Source organism: Silene latifolia, chromosome Y (genome assembly GCF_048544455.1).
Source record: "Silene latifolia isolate original U9 population chromosome Y, ASM4854445v1, whole genome shotgun sequence".
Classification (NCBI taxonomy): Eukaryota; Viridiplantae; Streptophyta; class Magnoliopsida; order Caryophyllales; family Caryophyllaceae; genus Silene; species Silene latifolia.
The window spans coordinates 278024357-278050940 of NC_133538.1; the positions used below are offsets into that span (position 1 = coordinate 278024357).

Consider the following 26584-nt stretch of genomic DNA (forward strand, 5'->3'; position numbering starts at 1 on the left):
TAAAAAGGGTGGAAAACACGGTGGGTGACGAGACAAAGCGGGGAATTGAATTTCATTCACATACCTTCTTTTGAATGTCGATCCCCTTTGTCATTGTAGCAATTTGTCTAATTTATGTCTAGTACACAAATAATAAATATAAATAAATGTAAGTAGTCAGTTGATAATGTGTCCATTCATTCGTAACCTCGCCCTAAACCACCAAACCATTACTCTGATGAAGGGGAGATAAAACCTAAATAACAAATCGTAGGGGGTGGACCATTAATGTAATGTATAACTCCAAACTCCATAGTATATTCGAAAAAAATTAGACCCGTGCATATATAATTCTTTCTATAAATAAAACCGAGTATGAAAAACAGAATAAATTATCACCTACTATAAATAGTATAGCAAGGTTACTAAGGTACAAGCCTATAAGGCACACCTAAATCAAAATCACTCTTACAAGTAAACTATTTTTTGCCTAACCCCAATTCTTATTTCAGACCAAGGTATCCGTCTTATTAATAAGACGGATACCATATTCTCTCACAAAATACCCATTTAGGGTGAGTGGAGAAGCACATGGGGGGTCCCACCTTTGTCCCCTCTACCCATTTTCTCTCACACAACGACCCGTCTTAAAATCCGACCCGTTTTAAGCAAGACTTACTCTTTGCCTAATAATACAAAAAGGTTGCACAATCCTTGTCTCATCCTACCGACATTTTTTTGTCAAAACTTTAGCCTTTCAGTTAATTACCAGGGTACTCACCCATTGCATGCGAAATTCAAATGGCATTAAATGAACAAAAACGTAGCCCGAGTTTCCAACTTCACATGGGAACGGTTTAAGAATTCTAGAAGGGTGGGGGTGGAAAATAAACCAAAGCACGAGGCTATAGTAGGAAATGGCATTAACTGAACAAAAACGTAACCAGACTTTCCAACTTCACATGGGAACGGTATAAGAATTGTTAATACCTCTTTAGCAATGAATACTTATACTCTTGACTCTGTAGAGCAGATTGTATCATTTAAAAAGCCCGACAATTTGTGTGCTCTCTTCACTCCGACAGACTTATTCCAGGTCAAATTGCTCATCGTTGCCTGCTTTACTTTTCTATTATCTGTCTTGGTGGTATATTTATCTTCTTTGAAGATGTTAGAGAGACTTGAATCATTCATCACATCCTTAGAAATCTGCTCTTTTCGTTGTATATTATGTTGGGAAAAATTTTGATCGGTCATCGTTGCCTGCTTTTCTTTTCTATCATCTGTCTTGGTGGTATATTTATCTCCTTCGAAGATGTTAGAGACACTTGTGTCATTCATCACATCCTTAGAAATCTGCTCTTCCAACTTCCCCTGGGCACACTTCTGCTCAAAATAATTTGTTTGCTTATTCAGCTTTTGTTTCTTAGCTTTTTGTTGGTGTTTTTGATCGCTCATCATTGCCTGCTTTTCCTTTCTATCATCTGTCTTGGTGGTATATTTATCTTCTTTGAAGATGTTAGAGAGACATGAGCCATTCATCACATCCTTAGAAATCTGCTCTTTTCGGACAGATAGTATCTTTTCAGGGGCCTGAGCCCTGCACTGATTCACAAATCCAGATACCTTTCCCATAACATCAAGTATCTCCCTAGAAGCCTGAGTCTCATGGTGTTCTTCAGCCTCCACCTTAACATTATTGAGGTTAATCGAGGTTCCCTCCTGCAATGAAACATCTTTCACCACCACTTTCTTTAGCTGCTGTCTTTTTTGTTCTATGCCCTGGCAATTTAGAATCTCTTCCAATTTCCCCTGGGCACACTGCTGTTCCAACTTAGTTGTTTGCTTATTCAGCTTTTGTTTCTTAGCTTTTGGTTCGTGTTTTCGATCGTCAACTACACTACTACTCTGTTTTGTCTCGTCCTTGCAGTTTGGCCACTTTGGCGTTTCAACTTTTGGTTTACGAGCACAAATGTCATGCTTCTCTGTGGCAAGCTTTGTTTGACCGTAGATCACTCCAGACCTCATCGTATCCATAACAATTTTACCAAAAGCAAAACTGATCTCTGGTATGTCCCCTTTACCAAGTAAATTGTAGTCGATGTTGTAATAGCACCTTTCCTCGCTCAAAGACTCAACATCATTCACACACTTTTTAAAAATTGCAGATACATCTCTGGCTGCGTTATTTGATATCAACACCTATTAAGAAAAATATTAAGAATGACAAAAAATTAAGAATGAAACAAAAATGAAAGGTTACTAACAACAATAGCATTGCCCCAATGCCGCAAGGGCTACGGTAAGGGAGGAGTTGGATGCAAACAGCTTTATCCCTGGATTGACCCCTGGATAAACAAGACAAGGGATTGTTTTTTTGACTCAAAAATGAAAACTAAGTCAAGAATTGCATTGAATAACTGCTACTTCACAATAAAAAGAAGCACGCTAATTTAGTAAGCCATTTTGTTTCTCCATTGTAATTACCAAGTCTTTGGATCCACTCAATATGGAATAGAAACAAAATGCATGACTAAGAACTATAAGAAAATAAAACAAAACACAAGGTAACTGGAAAGCATCAGCCATCAAGTCGTCAGGAAGTGAACACATACAGCTTTAAACACAAAAGCTGTTCAACCATGACCTTGTTCCTATGTTACTCCGACTAGGGGTGTTAATGAGATGAGACAACTCGCGAGCAGCTCGAGATCGGCTCGGTCAAAGTTCGGCTCGTGCGAGCTCGACTCGTGTTCGGGCTCGGCTCGAAAGCTTAACGAGTCAAGCCGAGCAAAGGTTGGCTCGGCTCAAAAAGCTCGCGAGCGGCTTGAACTTGTGTGATTACCTAAGATATTGGTCATATTTTATAAAAATATTTTATCATGATTATATCTTTGTATCACACGTATCAAATGTCTCCCTGATTCACCAAACATTTTTACATATGACTTTCGAACCTTATTATTGAAAATATCGGAGCAAAAAAATTGAAAAATAAACAATTTTATATAGGCTCGATTTGGGCTCGAGTTTGGCTCGAGCTCGCGTTAAAGCTCGCAAGCTTTATAACGAGCACATTTTTTTCAGGCTCGGGTAAGCTCGAGATCGGCTCGAACTCGAGTTTTGGTTCTTGAGCACAAGCCGAGCAAGGCCAAGCTCGGGCTCGGCTTGGCTCGTTAACACCCCTAACTCCGACACTTCACTTGGCTGCCTTGTCACGTGTTCGACACGTATCATGTCCGACACGACACTTCAGACCAAAAAACCTGAAAAACTTGCACAAAATATCCGTATCCAACACTCCAGCATGTGCCAGGCACGACACCGTGACGAAGAGTCGGCGTAACACAGCCTTGTTCAATATTACAAGGATACAGTTCTTCAAGTAATAAATCCTGACATTGGGATAGTTAATTTTCACAAAGAAACATTAACTAAGACACTCAGATAATGTTGGTTCTAAAATCGAGCAAGGAAAATAAAATATCATTACAACTTACAAGTTAGAAATATTTGGCATTTTGAATGAAGAAAGAGAAAGGTGGATTACTTTTAAAATCATTAAAAATCACCCCAATAGCTAAATAGATAAATCTCTTCCTTTACTTGGATCATAGAGGCATCCACAATCTCTTCCAGAAGACCTGTTAGATTTGTAAGAGTCGGGGTACGAATTTCACACACTAGTCCGCCCTTAGGTTTAAAAGGCCTGAGGTGCATCGAGGCGAGGAGGACCCAAGGCGAAGACTCACGCCTTATAGAAGCGGGGTGCACAGATTTTGCAAATAAATTTATATTTCTAAATAAAATTTTGTGCAATATTTCCCTTTTCGGGATTTTCAAAGAGGATGAACATGTAAAGGAGTGAACATTAGGGATAATATTCCAAAGCGAAGGCCCCTCGTTGGCTACGCCTTATCTATAAGGCGCACCGAGGCATTTCGGCTAGTGCCTCAATGAGCCTTGGGCAGACGCACATTTTTTTAACTAAGACCCCACCTATGAATGTCAATATAAAATTGATTGCCCAGATAGAGGAGGTTAGTTGACCGACGAGCTATATAAGAAATTGTTCACCTATACGAGTAACTTGTCAAATTGTCTTATACCCCTAGCATAAGAGCGCTCAACAAGTCCATCATATAGCTTAAAATTTCTCTCATATTTCTCCAACGTTTTGAGATGAAAAAAAGGAGCTTGTAGCTGAACCTCAGTTCATACAAACTGAATATTTACTCGTGTAGAAATGCCATGAGGATGGGAGGCTATACGTGTGCACATTTGTCTATCAGAGAATGTGACTAAGAGGAATGAGACAGCAAAAAATATTACCAAACGAGAGGACGGAGAAGATGGGTAGCGGCTCATGGCTATGCAAAGACTTTCGGAATACGTCAACATATCTATAGAATCTAGGACCATTGATGCAAACGCAGCAACTCTCCGTGAGAGTTCTTCATCTGTTACATGACTCGAGGACTTGAGAATCTCCGGAGTAAAATGAACATGCCTGGCAGAAAATTCTCTGGCAGCTGCTACACCTGATTCCCAGCAGCCATGGTACAGAAGAGAAGAGAGCACCCAAACTACAATAGCATCTTGAGGATTATTGACCAATGCCAGGTGGAAGGCCAGCAAACTGACCCTGACATCCAAAAAAACACAAGCAAATTAATTTATTTCCTGTAGCGTCGATCATGTTGTCTTCAGCAAACACAAATAATTCTTTTTTTCTTGGGTTGATGACAGACTGTCAACTCTCTCCCCATTCCCACATGTAGCTAAAAACTCGTCTTTGAATGTAGCAGAACCAGGGAATGCCTGGAAGGCCTGGAACCTCAAAGAAAATCTTCACATAAGCAACATATACTTACACTCCTTAAAATTGACTGTCTTGCATACCACAGTGACAACTCTAATCCAACAATTCTAATATGTAGAATATAATCCGCTAGTCTCTTCAGCATATCACCACGGATGTTAAGCCATCAATCAGAAGATACAAGGCGAGAAAAAAATACTAAATAGATGTACGCTATAAACTCACCACAGGACAGAATTACATGGTTGATTACATGAAGTCATTTTATCCAGATTAAAGAAAAGTTTCTGCATGGAGGAAATATGGATATTAGTGGGGGGAAAAGGACGAGCTAAGAAAAGTCATCATCATATCAGAAGTTGGAGTTGTGTTGAGTTCCAACATATGCAGACTTCACCACGCACACATACTCATGCACGTGCGTGAACACTTTCATGGAAGAAACAAAAGTAACCTTTCTCAATAAATACCATGTACAAGCTACATTTATGATGTTTTTTTTAAATAAGTAGCGCTGATGCTGATTCAGAGATAAACAATGCAAAAACAGATCATCCTGCAGATGAATATCTTACCTAAAAGGCTACAAGTGGTTTATAAGTAACAACCCGTATGACAAAGGACAAAACAAACCCAATTGCCCAACATTGTTGCCAATGATCCTGTGGTACTTTATTTGTTTTATAGGTTTTCTCTAAATGGCTGAATTCAGGACCATGCTAATAGTACTGGGGACAAAGAGGGACTCCGGGTGTCAGCTGAAATCCCAAAGAAAAATAACATAGCCTATTTCTCATGAAGAGTTATGACTTATGAGAGTGTGCCACTACTGCCACTTGCTCAGAGATATATTGGGTGTAGAGCCAGTATGAGAATGTGCCACCTGCTCTGAGGATATGTTAAGTGTAGAAGAGCCAGCATGATTATTTGTAGTTTACATCTGTTCATGCAGTTTATACCTCTTTCTTCTCTTTTTTTTTTTCTCTATTCAGTTTTTCTCTACTATTCACAGATTTCATCTGTTCATTCTCACCCACACCAACGGAATCTCCTACAAATTCACCCTCCGTCCTCCTTTCTCTTTGATCTTACTGATCTTTACTTATGCTACATACATTAGAGTAGAAATTTGATTCAGTTGCTAAGTTTTTCAGCTTATTTTGTTAGTCCGATTCTAGTCGGGAAAAAATTGGGGATTATTCTAGTTAGCTCAAAGATTCACACCTATTTTAGCAACTCATTGGTAAGTTTCTACTCACCTAAGCTCTTAAGGTTTTTTCTACAGTTGACTTAATGACAAGATGACAAGTTTAGCAAGATAACAACAGTTGAACAAGATCAACTGTAAAATAGGGGTTGTTAAGTAATTGGTATGCAAATCATCTCTCTCATCTCAAAGCTCTTTTTACCTCTCAACAATTTTCTCTCTCACTTTTCACTCAACAAAGGAATCTCCTACAAACTCACCCTCCAATTTTCTTTTTCATTGACCTTGATGATCCGTAATTAATGTTTGCAATGCTTTCCTATTATATATTTAGGTGGGATGGTTTTGGACTTTTGGTTCAACTGCTAGGGTATTGCCAAATATTTTAGGGGTCTGATTCTAACGGGCAAGAAATTTAGATTATTCTTGTTGGCTCAAAGACAAACACCTATTTGAGCAACTCATCTGTAACTTTCAACTGACCAAACCTCTAAATTTGTCTACAGTTTAGCAAGATATCAACGTTCAAGACCAAATCTAACATAGAAGCTGGTCATGGTGAAAGATTTTTTCAGCATATGAGAATTGTTAAGGCTGGAGGTGAGAATCAATATCAATGAGTATGCAGATTTTACCAGGCTAAATTCTTTTCGAGTCTTTGCTAAAAAATTGTAGTGTTGAACATGAATAGCATTGTTTATAGAAATTTAGATTTCCAAATACTCACATTTCTTATGTTTCATGAAGTTCTATACATTAGTCATAAATTGTAAGGGGGGTTTTGAAAGATGTATACAAATCAATGGAATGAAGGAAGTAATATTAATGTTACTTACTCCTAGCTAGTCACCCAAAAGTAAAGATGCCCTTCCAAGAAGATTCCAATATCTTCCACGATGTCAACTTTGTCAAGCATTATTTATGGCTTGAAGTTGACGGGGAGGGGAGGAATACAAACAAAGAAAAGAAAAGTGAAGGATTTTTATAAAGGCTATCTTGATATCCACCATGATCTATTTCAGAACTCACCATCAGCATTGTATGACTTTCTGTACCGGAGTGCTCAGCAAGGTATGCAGCCTGGAACATAATTTGAATACCACACTGTTATCTAGCAACTTATTAAGCATTGAAAACATACAGCTCAACAGCAACAAAAGCTACTCACATGCAACGGGAGCAAAAGCTCTAGAATGTTGAATCTTTTGAGGAGGAGGAGGGAACGCTCAGCAGCCCCATATGATAACATATAATTCAACTCCATCATCAGCCTACCCTATAAGTTTAAAGTGTACAATCTGATTCTGTAACTAATTAAAAAGTCCCATACTGAGTGCAAGCTTTGCAGGTTGTGACTTGTGACTACTGATGTAATAGAATTGCTTAATCTAAAAGACCTCATCAAAGGCAGTTACTGTGATCGAACACTAAGTAACATAAATTTAAATCAGTGACAATACCAAAAAAAAATATGGAACTAATGAAAGAAATATAATGACTGCGGTATATCAACCTTGCACAATGTACTACTATATAACTATGCCACTGTCCCAGATATGAACAGAGATAATAATATAAGACCCTAGGCTCATTTATTTATCATGCATTTTTTTAAAGGTAATCTCACCAGAAACGAAGCACACAGATAGAAAAAAAAAAGGCTGAACTTGAACTTTGCGAATAAGAAGTTAACGTGTTAAGGAGTATATGATAGCATAAGGGTATGTTAGATGAAAATACTGCCCTCTTTTTATAAATGGTTAACACGGCTACATTTCTTTAATAGTCATGTACTAACTATAACAATCAATGCTCCGATAACAATACCTTATCCAGGGTCGTAATAGAAGGATACAGACTACGTATTGCTTTCTCAGTATCTTTTGTGAATGAGAATCCAAGTCGAGCGGCTATTCTTATACCCCGCAATATTCTCGCTGCACAAACAAATTTCAGATCATTTGAAAAAAGACTTACAGCTAAACCATAAAGTTTATTGTTCATCAACATTAGGGCTCATGTAAAACTGTACATAATGTAGTACTTACCACAATCCTCTTCAAATGACAAATGAGCAGGGACCAGAGTTCGTAACTGAGACAATTAAAACAATAAACGTCTAGACAACCAGACACCAGACTTCAAAAAGAAATGCTTAATTAGAAACATAATAGTAAAGCACCTTCATGGCTCTCAAATCTCCCATCCCATTAGAATAATCGTATATTCTTTGAGCAAAAGGATCATAGAACAGACTGCACAGGATCAAGATTATAAGGAACACAATTACGTCAGTCACCTAATCTATAAACTCAAGTACATCGACAACGATGACAACAAGTACAGAAATGAAGATAATAATTTAGCTGGGCAAAAAAAAAGGAAAATTACACTTGCGTGATATAAGGTTTTGTCTTAATCCACTTGCGTGTTCTATGGTTTCACTAATTTTATTTCGGTGCTAAAAAATTTGAGCTATTTTAAACCTTGGTGCTGTGCATTTTAAGTTTTTTACTCACTTTAGAAATTAATTCAAACTTCAGATTTAGATAAATTAGTAAAACCTCAGGGTAACAAAGTGATTTTAGCTCAAAACTAGGGCACCAGAATAGAAATATTCCATACAAAAAACGCAGTACAAATATGGACATGCCTGTTGATGGTAAAATCTCGATCCAAGGAATTCTTCCAACGCAAAAAGTCTTTAGCATCACAGGCTTGCTTTATGTCACTAAAATGATCGTCTTTTTTCTCAGTGGCATCCCTGCCCACTGTTTGAAAGCTAGATACCTAAAGGCATAACCAATATGTACAATACTCAGACTTGGAAATACAAATCTAACGCAACCCAGGATCATAGGATCTGATGTATCAATCAGAAAATTCCAAGAATCAGAGACACAAGGACTTGGAAAGACAATTATATTCACTTTTCGGGACCACACTCGTATCTGACACGATGCCTAAGGTGATGGGTATAGAATCTGTCAGCAAACCTTCCCAGTCCGACACTTCTCTTACTAGCGAATGGAACACATCACTAAAGTAGAGGAAGAGTCCAATGTATGAAGCATTTAGTAAGATGCTTAACGATTTCAACCCTTATGCTGAAAACATCGCTCTAACCATTTTCACAAACGCTAAATATTTCAAATTTCTAGCTAAATTTCTGTTTATAAGATGTGTTCGTGTGTAGCTGTATCTTCATTTGAGTCATGGCGAGCTCGACAATTGGATATGTATCCGTATGTGACACCTGTATCCGTGCCTGAGTATCAAAACTTATATGACATTGATTTCTCAATATGCTTTCAAACTTTATATAAGCAGTGGTATAAAGCTATGAACTACAAAGGAAATAACCAGTGCAAATGTAAAAAGAAACCAAAGTAAGACATTGACGATAGTGATAGTAGCCGACAAATTACAGTTTTCCATAACTGTAAATAATAACAACTGCTGAAGATACTCTCAAATAGTTATCACTGGTTTTTACTTTTCACGACATACAAACAACTGGACACCGCAGCACCTCCATGTGTCGACTACTCTCCTGCAAGAGTAAGGAGCTAGGGGGATTGTATTAGTTCCCTTTTTGCTCCAGTGGCTTTCATGGTCTCAGATGGTAGCATCTGACAATGTAATCCTTCTCTCTGTGCTGACAGATACTCTATGTTGGAACAGGTTGGCATGGCAGACCACTATCCAAATCCCAATGCACGAGGATCATAAACCCATGCAACAAAACAAAAACCATAACAAAGACAAACACACAAGACTCTAGAAGCGCAGAAATAGATATCAAACCTCGATAATAGAGCCTCTAACATAAACTAAACAAATTGGAAACTTTCGCCCAACAATAATTGCACGATGAAACTTTTTCTTAATCTGAAAAACAAACAATCGAGCTTTGTTAACAATCAACTTTTTTATGCAGGGATCATTACTAAAGAATCAAGGCATAACATCACATAACCTCCATAAGATTTGCGGATGTGATCACATCAAAATCTTTTGGAACTTTATTCCGCAGCAAATCTCTAACACATCCACCAACCAAGTAAGCATCATAACCTGCAGAGCACAACCTATATCTCATTGCTAACAACAACAAAGTCTTAGCCTAAAATGAATTGGGGTGGGCCAACATGAATTACACTTTGACCCCCGTCACTCCTAAAAGAAGACACTATGCTTAAAACAATTATCCTTACCATAACTGCATAATATATGAGGGAAACTCGACGAGACATGTCTAAAACCAACCAGTAACGTAGCATGTAATTTCATTTTTACGAAATCATCAACTCTCTCCTTCGAATAGATGTGGTTTTACTTTTATCACATGTGAATGTAACACGGTTGTTCATGAAGGCTCAGAGGCTAAGAGCTCCACGACAAATCTCAAGTACTCTATAGTTCTTAAAATTTAATAAACAAACGCCAAGAGCAAGAGTAACCTTCATTCTGAAGAATCCTAAGAACTATCCTTGGCGAGCCTGGAATCATCGATAATGTGATTCCCACGGACCTCGAATGCAACTTTTTCCAGTTTGAGATGTCAACATGACCTGTATCGCAATTTTTAGTCAACAATTATCAATCATTCATTTCACACTTACTTTCCAGAGTACCAATAATGTCCATCATTCAAAATCTATGTAGCACTCGCAATAATAAAAGTAACTCGTAAGGAACCTTTAATAGCAGTGACGCTTTAATTTACAAATAGACAGCCAGGAGCAGTCGCGGAACCAGGGGGCTAACAAGGGCGATTACCCCCAATCATAGAAAATTTGAAACTGGTTCGCAAACCCTAACTACAAAATACTAACTAAGGCACTGAGTTCAGTAGAAATAGTCAAATAGACAACCAGCAGCAGTCGCGGAACATTAAAAAATTCAAAACTAGTTCGCGCTCCCTAACTACAAATCATTCATTTCACACTTACTTTCCAAAGAACCAATAATGTGCATCATTCAAAATATATGTAGCACTCGCAATAATGAGAGTAACTCGTAACGGAACCTTTAATATCAGTGACGCTTTAATTTAGAAATAGACAACAAGGAGCAGCCACGGAGCTAGGGTTAGCAGGGCAATTGCTCCCCAAGGCCCGAACCGGCCCCTAAATTGAAACTAGCTCTCGCCTCCTAACTACAAATCCTCAAAAGCATTGAAAATTTTGAAACTAGTCCGCTCCCCCTAACTACAAATCCTAGTTCCGTCACCGACTCCGGAATCGAAAAACGATAACTACCTGCGGCTGCGGCCATAGGTTTGCAACGTAGGTCTGACGGCGGTTTGGAAGATGAATGAGTAAATCTCTTCTGAAAGAAGGAAACATAAAGTAAATCAGAGTTACAGTTACGCCAACATATAAAAGCACAGGAAATGTTCGATGAAATACCGCAACGAAAGAAAGGAGAAATACCTGTAGTTGAGGTTGGAGAAGAGACTTGAGAGAACACAAGGAGCTCTTCAGTTTCGTTACTGTGGCCATTTACGAAGATGCGTTACGTGTCAACCTAGCATTAAATGCAAGTATTAATTACAGCTGATAAATGTTATGTAAATCTCAACAAAGTATTAATTAGAGTTTAATAAATGTATTATAAAATTAAAATAATAATTACGGTGATTTATTTTAAATTTATATAAAAAAAATTTCATAAAAATTCTAAAATATAAATCATTACCTTTATTGCGAAAAATGCTTTTAATCGAGTATACTTTCCATTATATTTATTGAAATATTTTGATATGTATAGAAGATTAAAGTGAGTGTCTCACAACGCGTTACAATTACTTAAAGAAAAATATTTTGAGAAATTATGGGGCATATTCTGCACCCGCTGACCGAGTCAACATATTGAGCAAGGTCAAAGCCAAAAAACAGCAAGTCAACGTATTAGCGGCCCCTAACCGACATAGTCGTCTACTGTCACTGGGTCTCGGTCTCGGCAACTAGCCGCCGAGAGGCATATCCGCGTACTCACATCCAAGTTCCCAAGAAGGAGTCAACCAGGCGGTACGGCCGCCATGGGTCCCTCGGCCGAGGGTAGAACAGTCTTTCCACCTGCTAGCCACTTGGCCACTACGTGACAAAAGGTGAAAGTTTATAAATACTCCTCAATCCTCATTGAGAAAACGATCCACAATTCATCCTAAAACTCACTATTAATCTGGTATAAACTCCCTTATCTCTCTACAATATACTTTGTCAAGTAACACACAACTTAATCTCTTTAAGTTTACTGACTTAAGCGTCGGAGTGAGTACGCTCGGTACCAAGCCGAGCCCTCAGTTTGTTCATCTTAAACAGGAAAGAGCGAAAGGAAGAGTCAAGCAAATACATCATTCAACAAGCTTACGTGGTAACAAATCCTGCTCCGGAATCACACCCGGAACAATTGGCGCCGTCTGTGGGGAACCATACTAAAAGCTGGTTACCTACCTTACAACAAAAAAAAAAAAAACCAAAATCCATTCAAAGAGCTAAGAGGATGTTAAAACAACAAGAAGTGATTGTGAGTGACGAAACCGCATTCTACCAGGATGACACGTTCCCTAATTTTGAGATCGGGCAGTCCCCCACCGGCCGAGTGATTGAGCCGGTGAAGTACGGGATGCCAAGAGAGCCAGAAACACCGATGCCGACCGGCCAAGTCACTGTCATGGGACATGTGGTCGATGCGGCCAAATTGAAACTATTCCTGGACCTGATGGGTGGTACGCAGTTACTACTCTGTCACGGCGATGGGCGCAGCGCCCTCACGAGGTGACCAGGGCCCACAAAGTAACTCCGAACAACTTGACCGGAGTATTACAAGGAGCTGGGCATACAAGGACGCCGGCGGAGCCCGTGGTGCCAGTGGCAGACCAAAGTCCATCCCCCACTCGCGGGAGGACAGCGTCGCCGCGGCAACAACGAGGCCACCCCCGAAGAAATGAAGAAAGAAGTCCGGCTCTCCAAAGTCGGACAACAAGAAGCCCTTCCCGCCACGGGGAGAGAAGCCGGACTAAGGTTGCGAGGAGCTGATCGCCGCGTGTCATTCGACACGTGGTCAGACAGCCCCTCAGCGCCTATGTCCTCGAAGTCCCGGTGCCGACCAAGTTGAAGCTGCCGCCCCTATCATACAAAGGGGATAGCGACCCAACCGATCATGCTGAGGCTTTTGAGTCGTACATGTCGGTGTGGGAGCAACCCGACGAGGTGTGGTGCCGAGTCTTCCCAACGACCCTCCACGGCATGGCTCAGAGTTGGTACAAGGGGCTACCTAATGGCTCGGTATACTGCTATGCCGACCTGAGAGATAACTTCATAACCCAATACGCCTGCAACAAGAGAAGGGCCGTGGAAACCTCGGATCTCCTAACTATCCGACAGGGGGAGGACGAGTCCCTCCGGAGCTACGTCAAGAGATTCGACGTTAAGGTTCAGCAAATCCGTGAGCTGAACACTAAGCTGGCGGCCTTCGCACTGATGAAGGGCCTGCCGAAAGGCGAGTTCAAAAATGAGCTCATCAAGTGCGAGGACCTCAACCTCGACACCGCCAGAAAGATGGCCGATCGAGCCGTGAAGGTGGAGGACTATCACAAGACCTGGGTAGGCCACAGCGAAGCTGGGCACCCAGAGAGGAGGAGCCGCCGGGACAACGTAGATGAAGGACGTCGTGACATGAATAGGTCACGGCCTGAGAGATTTAACAGAAACAGAACTCGGCGGGCGCCGGGGAAGTTCGGGACCATACACCCGGAAGCGATGACACGGTCTCACCCCCTGGTCAAATCACCGGCCGAGGTCTTTGCCCTAAGTAAGAATGAAGGGCAGAAGTGGGCCAGGCCCCCCAAGGCGAGGGGGGACGGTGACACTAACCTGTTTTGTGACTACCACGGCCAAACCGGCCATAAGACCGACAACTGTCGGCATTTGAGGAACGCCATCGAGGAGCTAATCCGAAAAGGGGCCCTCAGCAAGTATGTAGCTGGAGGCCCGGAAACAAGCTCCGACGGGGCAAACAGAAAATCAGTATTCCAGAGGATGGGAGTGATCCAGGTTGTAACCGGAGGAAACGAGAACGGTGGGTCAGCTAATGGGCACAAACGGCACCTGAATGAGCTATACCAAGCCATCAACTTTGTGTCCAAAACAGCGATCCCCGCTTCCACCGTCCCCGATATAACCATCGGAAAGAAGGACTACGAAGCGACCCGCTCGTAGTCCACTTAGACATAGCCAACCACTTGGTCAAAAGGTGCCTGATTGACACAGGCGCCTACACAAACATCATGTTCAGGGTGTGCTTTCTCAATCTCGATCTGAAGATTGAAGACCTGAGCCCTCGCACCAACCCGCTATCTGACTTCTCGGGGCCGGCCTGGTACCCCGGGGTCAATCGGGGATCCGGTGATGTTTGTCCAAGCCGATGCGGCCAAGAATGTTTTATCCGAGTTCGTGGTCATTGATGGTTCGTCTGCCTATAATGTTCTCATAGGCCGAGTCACTTTGAGCGAGGCCGATGCAGTGATGTTCATCCGGGCCCTGACATTGATGTATTTCTCGGACCGGGAGGAAGCGCAAAAGCTCATCTCAAAGGACGAAAGAGACGAAATTGTCAATGTCCAAATATCTGCCAGAGGGTGCAACATGCAATCCCTCAAAGTGGCGAAAAAATCAGAGAAAGGGAAGAGCCCATCCTTACAACAGGAAGGTGATCCGATGAGCACCAACAACGTCGGCATGGTCGAAGGAGCTCAGACCGAGGAAGTGGAAATTGACCCAGGGCACACCGTAACTGTCGGTGTCGGCCTGGAGCCAAAATTCGAGCCGATCTCCTAGACCGCCGAGGAAGAACAAAGACGTCTTCGCGTACTCAGCCGCCGAGATGCCGGGCGTGAGCCGGGAGGTGATCGTTCACAAGCTGAACGTACTCTCCACCGCTCTCCCTGTCAAGCAGAAGATGAGGAACTCCTCGGCCGAAAAGGATGAGGCCATCAAGGCCGAGGTAGACAAACTATTAGAGGTGGGCTTTATCATGCCTTGTACTTACCCTGAGTGGCTAGCAAATGTTGTAATGGTAAAGAAGTCATCAGGGGGGTGGAGGATGTGTGTTGATTTTACAAATCTTAATAAAGCATGCCCCAAAGATTGTTATCCCTTGCCTCGAATAGATAGTTTAATTGACGCAACGGCAAAGGCTACACTATCCGAGCCTGCTAGACGCCTTCTCAGGGTACCATCAGGTATTCATGGCCGAGGAAGACATGCCTAAGTGCGCATTCATCACCATACACGGCACATACATGTATAAAATGATGCCGTTCGGTTTGAAAAACGCTAGCGCAACTTACACTAGGCTGGTGGACAAAGTGTTTCAAGATAAAAAAGGGCGAAACATCGAGGCTTACGTCGACGATGCTATTGTAAAAAGCAAGTCTGACAGCGAGCACTTGGCCGATTTGAGCGAAATATTTTTTTCACTAAGGAAATATAAGATGAAGCTTAACCCAATGCAATGCAACTTCGATGTCCGGGCCGGCAAGTTCCTCGGCGTACTTGTCAGCGCCAGGGGAATTGATGCCAATCCAGAGAAAGTCAAAGCAATACTAGACCTGCCGGAGCCGAGGAATCGAAAAGAGGTTATGATGCTGACCGGGAGGATGGCGGCTCTCGCCCGCTTCATCTCTCGGTCGGCCGACAAGAGCACCCCATTCTTTAAAGTGTTGAAGGGAAATAAAGACTTTTCTTTGGGGAGGGAGAGTGCGGCTTTCAAACAACCGAAAGCCCACCTACTAACTCTCCCGACCCCGTCCGGCCGACGCCGGGGAGACGCTATATCTATACTTAGCGATTACCTCGGCCACGGTCGATCGTAATCGTCGAAAAAGAAAACAAGCATCAACACCCAATCTACTTTATCAGCCATACACTGCTGCCCGCCGAAAGAAATTACCCACTGATTGAAAAAGCGACCTTCGCCGTCGTCGTTGCCGCAAGGAAGTTAAAACCCTACTTCGACGCACATCCCGTGACGGTCTTAACCGACCAACCATTGGAGAAAGCATTGGAAAAATTTGAAAAATCCGGCAGACTTATCAAATGGGCGGTGGAGCTATCCCGCTTCGGCATTCGAGACAAGCCGAGGCCTTCGATAAAGGGGGTGCGCTGGACTTCCCGGCCGAGTGCACTTATCAAGAAGAATCACATCCCGGTGTGTGGGAAGTATACACCGACGGGTCCTCCACGGCAAAACGGCTCGGAGCGCGCATCCTTATCACGGCCCTAACGAGGACGAGTTTGAGTACGCCTTGAAGTTTACCTTCTCGGCCTCAAACAACGAATCCGAATATGAGGCGGTGATAACTGGAGTCGAGTTAGCTAGAGTTGTCGGGGCGGAGCATATTGTGTTGAAGACAGATTCACTCCTAGTGACCAATCAAATCAGAGGAGAGTATGAGGCTCGAGACGACGGGATGGTGAGATACCTGGAAAGGGTCAAAGCTGACACTACAAAATTGAAATCTTTCCAAATACAATGTGTCCCAGTGTCCGAGAACAACCGAGCCGACGCTCTCTCAAAACTTGCCGGTTCAAGCATCAAGAATGTCGGTCGAACCGTCTTTGGTGGATATCGGGAATGCTAAAAGCATCACCGAGACCGTTGGCATGGTGGGCGACATCGAGACGACGTGGATGACTCCGATAATGAAATACAAACTAACAAAAGAGTTCTGGGAGGACCGCAGTCTCTCTCGGAAGATAAAGAGGATCGCCGCAAGGTACTTGGTGTTCGAAGGAGAACTATACAGAAGGTCCGTGATAAGACCACTTTTGAAATGTGTCGGCCCCCACCGACGCGGAGCTCATCTTGACAGAGATTCACGAAGGCATCTGTGGACATCACATGGGGGCAAGAACGCTAGCCCACAAAGCTCTCCGAGCCGGCTACTTTCGGCTTACCATGCTTGAAGTTTCCGAGTTAAGACCAAGAAGTACAAGAATTGTCGATGCATGCTCGTGATACACGCACCTTCCCGAGACTTGCAACCGAGTGCTTAGCCCCCTACCATTTGCACAGTGGGGGATGGATTTATTAGGGCCATTTCCGACGGCCTCCGGAGGAAGGAAGTACCTAATCGTCGCCGTTGACTACTTTACCAAATGGGTCGAGGCTGGCGCGGTACCTGCCAAGACCACGACGGCCGTAAGAAAGGTGATTTGGGAGAACGTCATAACTCGATTTGGGTTGCCCCAAGTCATGGTATTTGACCACGACCGAGAGTTTTGGAGCGACATGGTATTGAACTGGTTGGAGGAGCTCGGTATCAAATTTGCATACTCCTCCGTCTGCCACCCTCAGAGCAACGGGCAGGCGGAAGCAGCTAATAAAACAATCCTAAACGGGCTGAAAAAGAAGGTTGAAGATCTAAAGGGAAGGTGGGCTGATGAACTACCCGGCGTCCTGTGGTCCCTTAGAACCACGGAGAAAGAAGCAACGGGGTATAGTCCATTCCACCTTGTCTATGGGTCTGAGGCCGTCCTGCCAATTGAAGCAGCGGTGCCGACATTCAGAACGCAAACCTTTGACCCAGTTGAAAATGAGGAAGGCCTGAGAGCCTCCCTAGACCTGGTCGAAGAAAGTCGAGACACGTCACGGCTTAACTTGGCAGTATATCAAAACCGGATGAGAAGAGCATACAACCGTAGGGTTCACAAAAGGGACTTAAGAGTAGGAGATCTAGTCCTAAGAAAATCGGCCGCAACCAACAAAGGAAATATACATGGTAAAATGACGGCCAACTGGGAAGGACCCTACAAGGTGGTTGAAGAAATGAGGCCGGGGACATACCGGCTGACAGACATGGAGGGTGTTTCTCTAATGAGCCATTGGAACACAGACAACCTAAGGAAATACTTCGTATAGCGGCGGAGGTATCCGAGACCATTGTGGGCACCCCAACGCTTGATTATACCTTATGAAGAGTGATCCAAGTTTTCCATTTGAAATGCTTGTCCCCTCCGTAGTCGTACCAAGGTAGACACCGCGGCCAAGGCCGGGCAGTCACGAGTAGACGCCAAGGCCGGGCAGTAACTACAATGGCAGTTGATACTCGCGAAAGCGACCAACATGCTTATTAGACGCCAACCGGGCAGTCACTACCAATGCAGTTGATACTCGCGAAAGCGACCAACATGCTTAGGAACGTATAAGTACAGTTGATTGAGAAACGCCGTCGACCGCCTCGGCCAATCCGGGAGTGGCAGAGGAAGCGATCAATATGTCTACAGATACGAACGCTGTCGAGCCGTAACCTCGATTGCCTCGGCCAAAGCCGGGAGTGACGGGGACACAACGACCGATACGCTAACATGTTCACAACGGCGGTTGGGAAGCGCAATTCTGTTCGCTCCGGCTAAGACCGGGAGTGGAGGAGGAAGCGACCGACAAGCCAACATATTTAAAAACGTTGTACAATTGAGATGCGCCTTCTAACTGCCTCGGCCAAGCCGAAAGTAAAAACGAAAAAGCACTCAATATGTTGAAATGTAAGAAGACAACTTAATGGAGGCAAAATAAACAAACTTTATTGAAAAATGTTTACAGGTGAAGCACAACAAAGTCGACGGCCGTCCCCATAGGGATAGCCTAAACACAACCTACCAAAGTTTAACAAAAAAAACAAAAGGTACAACAAAAGGTTACAGACATAAGACTTGAAAACGCCAAAAGGATGGCAGGGAGGAAAGGCTCAATAGTTGGCCCCCAAACAGCTGAAGCTGTCTGAAGGGCCGGGTGAATCTGGTGACGACCGCCCGTCTCCCTATGCTTGTTTCTGCTCGCCACCGGCAGCAGTAGCAGCATCACCATCATTGGGAGGCCCAGAAGCCGATTTGGCAGCTTCACCTGCCTTTGCCCTCTCGCCTTCCCCCGGCCGCCTTCACCTTAGCATCCCGGCCGCCTTCTCTCATGACCTCCTCGGCGGCATTCGCCGCCTTTGCCTTCTCCGCCGCCTTTGCCTCCGCAGCAGCCGCCTTCTCATCAAGAAGCCGGTCGAAATCTTTCCACGGGAAGGAGCCTTCAGGAAGGAGCTCTTTAATTACATCCCTGGTAGCATCTTCGGCCTGGTCCCGGTACTGGGCACACATGTCAGGGATGATGACATTTTTCAGCGTCTCAATGTCCTCCTCCCTCTGGGCAAGGATGGCCTTTGTGTTCTTGTGCTCCTTCGCCCCAGCCGAATGCAAGGTCTTCCATCTCTCCTTCTGCCCAACCACGGCGTTATAGCCACCCTGAAATTTGTCCCGCTCCTCCCGCAGCCTTAGCGGCATCGCCCAATGCGGCCTCGGCCTTGGCCCTCTCGGCTAGGACCGCCTTCTCGGCGTCCTCCCTAAGCTTTCGCTCGGCCGAGGAAATCATTTTTGGCGGCCCTGGAAGTCCTCTTTCGACCTCTCGGCCTCCTTCTTAGAGGCAAGCAAGCTCGAGTCTAAGCCGTTCAAGCGCAGGCGCGCTTGACCATGACCTTTTCTTGCTCTATAATATGAGCGCCAAGCTAGTTCGATCCACTTCCCGACTTCTTGGACAACCTTATGCCTTCCGCCCTAAGTGGGCGGGGGGAAGGCTTCAGGGATGAGGAGTCGACGGCGGCATTTTTATCGCCCGTCTACACATGCCGCTTCTCCAATTGCCGTTCAGTAAGAGCGACAGCCGGCGGCGGCTGATCTACAAAAAACCCAGACAAAGCATCCATGTCAACATTCATTGACATGTCGAGAGCCTTGTCATCGGGAATGCCTAATGAAACTGCGCTAAATCCGAGCCATAGGTTAGATCCGTACCACCTTGGCCTTCTTGGTTGGAGGGCCGGGTGACCCCTTTTCTTTCCGGCATCGAATAACGTAGCCGGCGAAAGGCGTTGCCTCTTTTCTCTTGTTTGAAGGAGGAGGACCCTCCGCAACGGTGACCTCCTCTTCAACATCAACAATGACCACCTGCTCCTTTTGGGTTACGGGGATTGAAGGTTTAGCTGGAGCTGACGTCGTTGCCGCCGTAGACGTTGTCTTCGGTCTCCGGCGCGGCACGTTACCGGCAATCTGCGCTTGAGCCGCCGCCACATCCAGTGCCTTCAACTGTTGCTCCATAAGTTCGTGAGGGGCCGGTCTGCGATCACGTGGCGCGGCCTTAGGATGAAGCTCAACAACTCTCCCGTTCTCGTCAAGTCCCAACCTCTTGAGGACGGAGACAGGCGGCCAAACCGTCGTGCAAAAGAAACGAAGCGGGGAGTTAAGCAAAAGAAATAAATCAAGGTTCAAATACGAAACATAAAAAGCAAAGATGGGCCTCATACCGACCCCACTCACCTGGCCGAGGGCGGGATGAGGCCGACGCGGCAGAGCAGCTCATCCTGAAGAACGATCTGCGTCGGGGGCATCCATCCCTTCGGCGTGCCATCCTTCTTAGCCTCAAACAGCCTTATTGCCCGCTTTTCGTCCTCATTAAGATAGACCCTGCTGGCGTCCATCTTAAGCTTACTCCGGGAGACATATTTGTCATGCCCCCCTTGATTCTCACACCGTAAATTGACGCGGCACGAAAGGGGGGCGGCGTGAGTAGTCCTCGAACCTCAACGTATACCCACCGCTCCTTCCGGTCCTTACAAGATGTCAACTTGAAAACGGTAACATAACCCGCGGTCTCAGTATCTTTGTACCACCCCGGGCCACCTAGGGTAGTCTGCCGAAGATGGTGGAGCCGGCGGAAGAGGTTCACCGTTGGGGCCTCCCCTTTAAAAAGACATAACCATACAAAGCCAATAATCGTCCTGATGGCCAACGGATGCAGTTGGGCCACGGCGACATTCATGGCTTTAATAATGGCAGCAACGTATTCATTCAGAGGAAATCGGAGCCCATACTCCAGGTGTCTGATGTATACGCCGATACAACCCTCGGGAGGGCAAAAAACGGCCTGACCCTCCTAAGGGATAACAATTTAATACCCCCTGCCGAAGGAGTAATGGTCTTCAAAAAGATCAGAATCGGAGCAACTAGCGAACTTATTCGTCCAGGCACGGTCAGGACTGATCGAGCAGGCATCACCGTGCCATGAAAGAAGCGGCCTCTTTACGACAGAAGGGGTCGCCTCATCATCGTCATCATCAAAACCCTCCAAAAATTGCTCATCAATTTCAGGAGAAAGCGGCTTGGGACCCCCAAACCCTATCGGGGTGACAACCAGTGCCTCCTCTTCATCGGGATGCGACGGTTCGCCCCCGGCAGAGGCATCTGGGTTGAGCATCCAGAAGACATAGTGACAACAAAAACTTAACAATTAAAAGTTGGAAAAATTTGTTTGTTTACCTTGGAAAGAGTGCTACGCCGAGTAACGCTTTGAAGACTAGAGAGAAATTTCTTCGAAAAAACTAAGAGAGGGGAAATTTTTTGAGAAAATGAAGTTTGATGGCCAAAAAACGGGGCACACTGCTCTATTTATAGAGCAAAGCCCATGAAACGGACCAATCAGGGCAAAGCCCATAAAACGTCAACCAATCAATGCCAAGCCACGTGTCAAGCATGCAGCCACGGAATGTCAATCGACATACAGTTACCAAACTTCTTCGACACGCTCCTTGGTATCTGCTTGCTAACGGCCAGCTGATCAACAAAGCAAAGACAGCACCGGCCGGGGGCAATCACAAGTACAAACGGCACTCTCCACCTTGGTCTCGGCCAGCGCCATTTTCTTTTCCACATAGGATGTCCATTACACATCCATGTGGAGGGGGGATATGGTACGGCCTGAACAGAACAAATCCGAGGAAGAAGAAGCCGGGGAAGAAGTTCAACTTGCGCAGAATACGCTCAACACTCATCGAAGGTCCATACCACGACATAGACTACGCTGGGGGCAAATTGATGGGGCATATTCTGCACCCGCTGACCGAGTCAATATATTGAGCAAGGTCAAAGCCAAAAGATAGCAAGTCAACGTATTAGATAGCCTAACCGACATAGCCTGTCGGCCTGTCACTTGGGTCTCGGTCTCGGCAACTAGCCGGCCGAGAGGCATATCCGCGTACTCACATCCAAGTCCCCTCGGCAAGGAGCCAACCAGGCCAGCCGGCCTGCCATGGGTCCCTCGGCCGAGGGTAGAACAGTCTTTCCCCCTGCTAGCCACTTGGCCACTTGGCCACTACATGACAAAAGGTGAAAGCCTATAAATACTCCTCAATCCTCATTGAGAAAACGATCCACAATTCATCCTAAAACTCACTATTAATCTGGTATAAACTCCCTTATCTCTCTACAATATACTTTGCCAAGTAACACACAACTTAATCTTTTTAAGTTTACTGACTTGAGCGTCGGAGTGAGTACGCTCGGTACCAAGCCGAGCCCTCAGTTTGTTCATCTTAAACAGGAAAGAGCGAAAGGAAGAGTCAAGCAAAGACATCATTCAACAAGCTTACGTGGTAACAAATCCTGCTCCGAAATAACACCCGGAACAAGAAAGTTATAATACTTAAACCATTAAATCCATCAAGAAAAATACATTTTGAAGAGTAATTGTATTTATTAAAAACAAAACTTAAAGATAACTACTTAGAGATAAATTTTTATGATGTGATAATGAAAAAATTATATTGGACAAGTGATAATGTGATAACGATTGAGATATTTGAAAAAGTTATGAAAAACCCAATGAAAATACATTTGAGAGTTAAGAGGTTTTAAATAATGTGATAACAAGTAAAGATTTGTACTTGAATTATGGTTTTTGCACTTTTTCGAGTAGGTTAAGATGATTAAGGCGACTTGATAACAGCGACTTGATACTTATCGTAAAAAAAGTTAATATTTTGGTACCGCTTTCTAATTATTGATTAGGTTGATACTGATTTGAAAAAGGGTCATTATATTGGGGTACTGTTTACCAATTAACCCTATTTTATATATAGTTGTTTCAAAAAAACAAAAGGTGCAAATTTCTTATAAATATGTTGTTTAACACATAGAATATGCAAGACATACACAACCAAAACATTCAAACAAGTTAGCTTTGACCTTATATGTTTGATACATAAACATCACACGTTATACATTAAAAATTGAAAAATGCATCAAATTATATTCATATCGTTTTTAACAAATATTAATTTATTTGGAACATAACGTATCGTGAAATGACTTAACTTAAGAACTTAATGTTGATTATTGCATTATTCAAATACATTTATTTTATTTAATATGATATTTTATAAGTCACAAAATTATTTATATAAAACGTTTATCATGAATATCTAACTATCACTTATTAATTATAATTAAAACTGTATATATTTTACTTTAAAACATTGAATTTAAACCTAAGAAATTAAGAGTTGAGAAAGTTAATTTATTTTCATTTATAAATAATGATATTAAATGTCATATATGAATTATTTTATTTTTCTTCATTATAATAATAAAAATTTTAAACAGGCCGCGCGAAGCGCGAGATACTACCTAGTAGGATCGTAAATTCGTAATCCTTAATCCTTAACTACTAAAATGTGCAAACTTCACCTTTTGGGTTCTTTATGAACAGTCTCACTATGCAACAATCCACAACAGTTGTTTGCAACATCCAGGCCACTCATGACTCTTTGGAGCAACATCCAGGCCACTCATTAGTCATTACTCTTTGGAAGATCCAGACCACTCATTACTCTTTCCACTTACCTCAAACTTCATCTCAACCACATGGAGTTGGAAACGAGAAAGTGGCAAATAAGCCCCATACGTTTAACACTATGTGCAAATTAGCCTCACAACTTTCGACTGGTGCAAATTAACCCCATAAGTTATACATAATGAGCAATTAACCCCAACTATAATTTTCAGGCCATTTTTTCACCGAAAAAAATTGACATGACACCGGAAAGATGACTAGATAGAGTTTGATAATTAAAAAAAAAATATCAGCTAAAATTAATGCCGTAAAAAATATGTCAAATGCTACAAGTTTTCCCCTCATATTATTACTTATCGTTGCTGCTCTTATTTTTCTCTTCTAATTTCTGGGCTGACAGTTGAGTTAGAAGCAAATTTCTTAAAACTTCAATCACAGCATGATCAACCTCGAACACTTAGATAATCATGACGGGGGTTTGAGCCATATGGGAAGCTAGGAATAAGTGGGTGAGGGAGTGGGTGGAGGATGAGATAGATATCTTCATGAAGGGGGTTTGGGCCATATGGGAAGCTAGGAATATGTGGGTGTTCGAATACTAAAATGTGCAAACTTCACCTTTTGGGTTCCTTATGAACAGTCCTCACTATGCAACAGTCCACAACAGTTGTTTGCAACATCCAGGCTACTCATGACTCTTTGGAGCAACATCCAGGCCACTCATTACTCTTTGGAAGATCCAGACCACTCATTACTCTTTCCACTTACCTCAAATTTCATCTCAACCACATGGAGTTGGAACCGGGAAAGTGGTAAATAAGCCTCATACATTTAACACTATGTGCAAATTAGCCCCATAACTTTCGACTGGTGCAAATTAACCCCATAAGTTATACATAATGAGCAATTAAGCCCAACTATAATTTTCAGGCCATTTTTTCACCGGAAAAAATTGACATGGCACCGGAAAGATGACTAGGATGAGTTAGATAATTAAAAAAAAAAATATCAGCTAAAATTAATGTCGTAAAAAATATGTCAAATGCTACAAGTTTTCCCCTCATATTATTACTTATCGTTGCTGCTCTTATTTTTCTCTTCTAATTTCTGGACTGACAGTTGAGTTAGAAGCAAATTTCTTAAAACTTCAATCACAGCAAGATCAACCTCAAACACTTAGATAATCATGATGGGGGTTTGGGCCATATGGGAAGCTAGGAATAAATGGGTGAGGGAGTGGGTGGAGGATGAGATAGATATCTTCATGACGGGGGTTTGGACCATATGGGAAGCTAGGAATAAGTAGGTGTTCGAATACTAAAATGTGCAAACTTCACCTTTTGGGTTCCTTATGAACAATCCTCACTATGCAACAGTCCACAACAGTTGTTTGCAACATCCAGGCCACTTATGACTCTTTGGAGCAACATCCAGGCCACTCATTACTCTTTGGAAGATCCAGACCACTCATTACTCTTTCCACTTACCTCAAACTTCATCTCACCCACATGGAGTTGGAACCGGGGAAGTGGCAAATAAGCCCCATACGTTTAACACTATGTGCAAATTAGCCCCACAACTTTCGACTGGTGCAAATTAACCCCATAAGTTATACATAATGAGCAATTAAGACCAACTATAATTTTCAGGCCATTTTTTCACCGGAAAAAATTGACATGGCACCGGAAAGATGACTAGGATGAGTTAGATAATTAAAAAAAAAAATAATATCAGCTAAAATTAATGTCGTAAAAAATATGTCAAATGCTACAAGTTTTCCCCTCATATTATTACTTATCGTTGCTGCTTATATTTTTCTCTTCTAATTTCTGGGCTGACAGTTGAGTTAGAAGCAAATTTCTTAAAACTTCAATCACAGCAAGATCAACCTCGAACACTTAGATAATCATGACGGGGGTTTGGGCCATATGGGAAGCTAGGAATAAGTGGGTGTTCGAAAATCAGAGGGTTGACATAGATAAGGTGCGTAAGAGAGTTGAAGAGTTGTGCAGGGAGTTTCGGGATGAGGGGGGTGTGATTGGCACAGGGGAGGAGAGTGGAGACATAAGGAGGCAGTGGAAAAAACCGGAAGACGGGGTGGTGAAGATAAATGTCGATGCAGGAGTTAAGGAGGGATGGGGCACGGGTATTGGGGTGGTCTGTCGAGGGAGTGAAGGGGAGGTGCTATGGGGGCTCAGTGAGCACAAAAAGGAGATGACGGAAGTGCGGATGGCGGAGGCGGAAGCTATGTTGGCTGGCATTAAGGAAGAGAGGAGACGAGGACACACAAGGGTTGTTATTGAGAGTGACTGCAAGCCGTTGATTGATGCGGTGTCGACAAAGGCGAAGGGACGAAGCGACTTTCACTTGATGATAGATGACATTTTTCTTCCTGTGTTGAGTTCGATGTTGTTAGGTGGTCTTTTTCTAGTAGATGTTTGAATAGGATAGCGCATGAGTTAGCTCAGCTAAGTGCGGCTTATAACGGTCGTAAGTTATGGGGTCTTTCAGATCTTCCATAATACATTGTTGATCTTGTTTTTGTTGATTCTTATGATATAAATTAATCCCAAGTTTGGGACTTCAAAAAAAAAAAAAAAAAAATTAACACTTTGGAATGCCAATAAAAAATCATGATAGTTGTGTTGGTAAGAACATATCTGAATTTTTGATGATTGCCATATCATTATTTATTTTCAATTGTCCAATTTAACTTGAAGCTAAGTTTCAATTTTCCTACAATTTCATTTTCAATTTTTGGTGGTACTTGAATAAAATTGAGGTAAAAAATTGGTGGTACTGGCAGGGGCAGACCTGGGGGTGCGCACAACACCCATGAATTAATTTTATAAAAAAAAAGTTATAAAAAAAGTATGTATATAATTTGTGTGCGTCATATA

The 26584-nt window shown here is 43.1% G+C and overlaps 2 protein-coding genes across 4 annotated transcripts; one reads left to right on the plus strand and one right to left on the minus strand.

The window, feature by feature from the left end:
• Positions 1-357: 357 nt before the first annotated feature.
• Positions 358-11574, minus strand: LOC141634305 (uncharacterized). Of its 3 annotated transcripts, none has more exons than XM_074446528.1 (15): positions 11447-11574; positions 11273-11342; positions 10472-10582; positions 9988-10085; positions 9816-9899; positions 8662-8798; positions 8191-8263; positions 8057-8102; positions 7836-7945; positions 7177-7284; positions 7038-7088; positions 5027-5088; positions 4312-4624; positions 666-2181; positions 358-469 (listed from the first exon to the last, which is right to left on the minus strand). In XM_074446528.1, the coding sequence occupies exons 1-14, from the start codon at positions 11513-11515 to the stop codon at positions 988-990; spliced, it is 2526 nt and encodes an 841-aa protein (XP_074302629.1). In that variant the 5' UTR covers positions 11516-11574; the 3' UTR covers positions 358-469; positions 666-987. The 3 variants fall into 3 exon arrangements, with proteins under 3 accessions (XP_074302629.1, XP_074302630.1, XP_074302631.1); XM_074446529.1 differs by having other exon boundaries at positions 4312-4618; positions 11447-11552; XM_074446530.1 differs by lacking the exon at positions 7177-7284 and having other exon boundaries at positions 11447-11552.
• A 14018-nt stretch (positions 11575-25592) lies between these two features.
• LOC141630760 (uncharacterized) lies at positions 25593-26126 on the plus strand. Its single transcript, XM_074443519.1, has one exon. The coding sequence runs from the start codon at positions 25593-25595 to the stop codon at positions 26124-26126; it is 534 nt and encodes a 177-aa protein (XP_074299620.1).
• Positions 26127-26584: the final 458 nt, after the last annotated feature.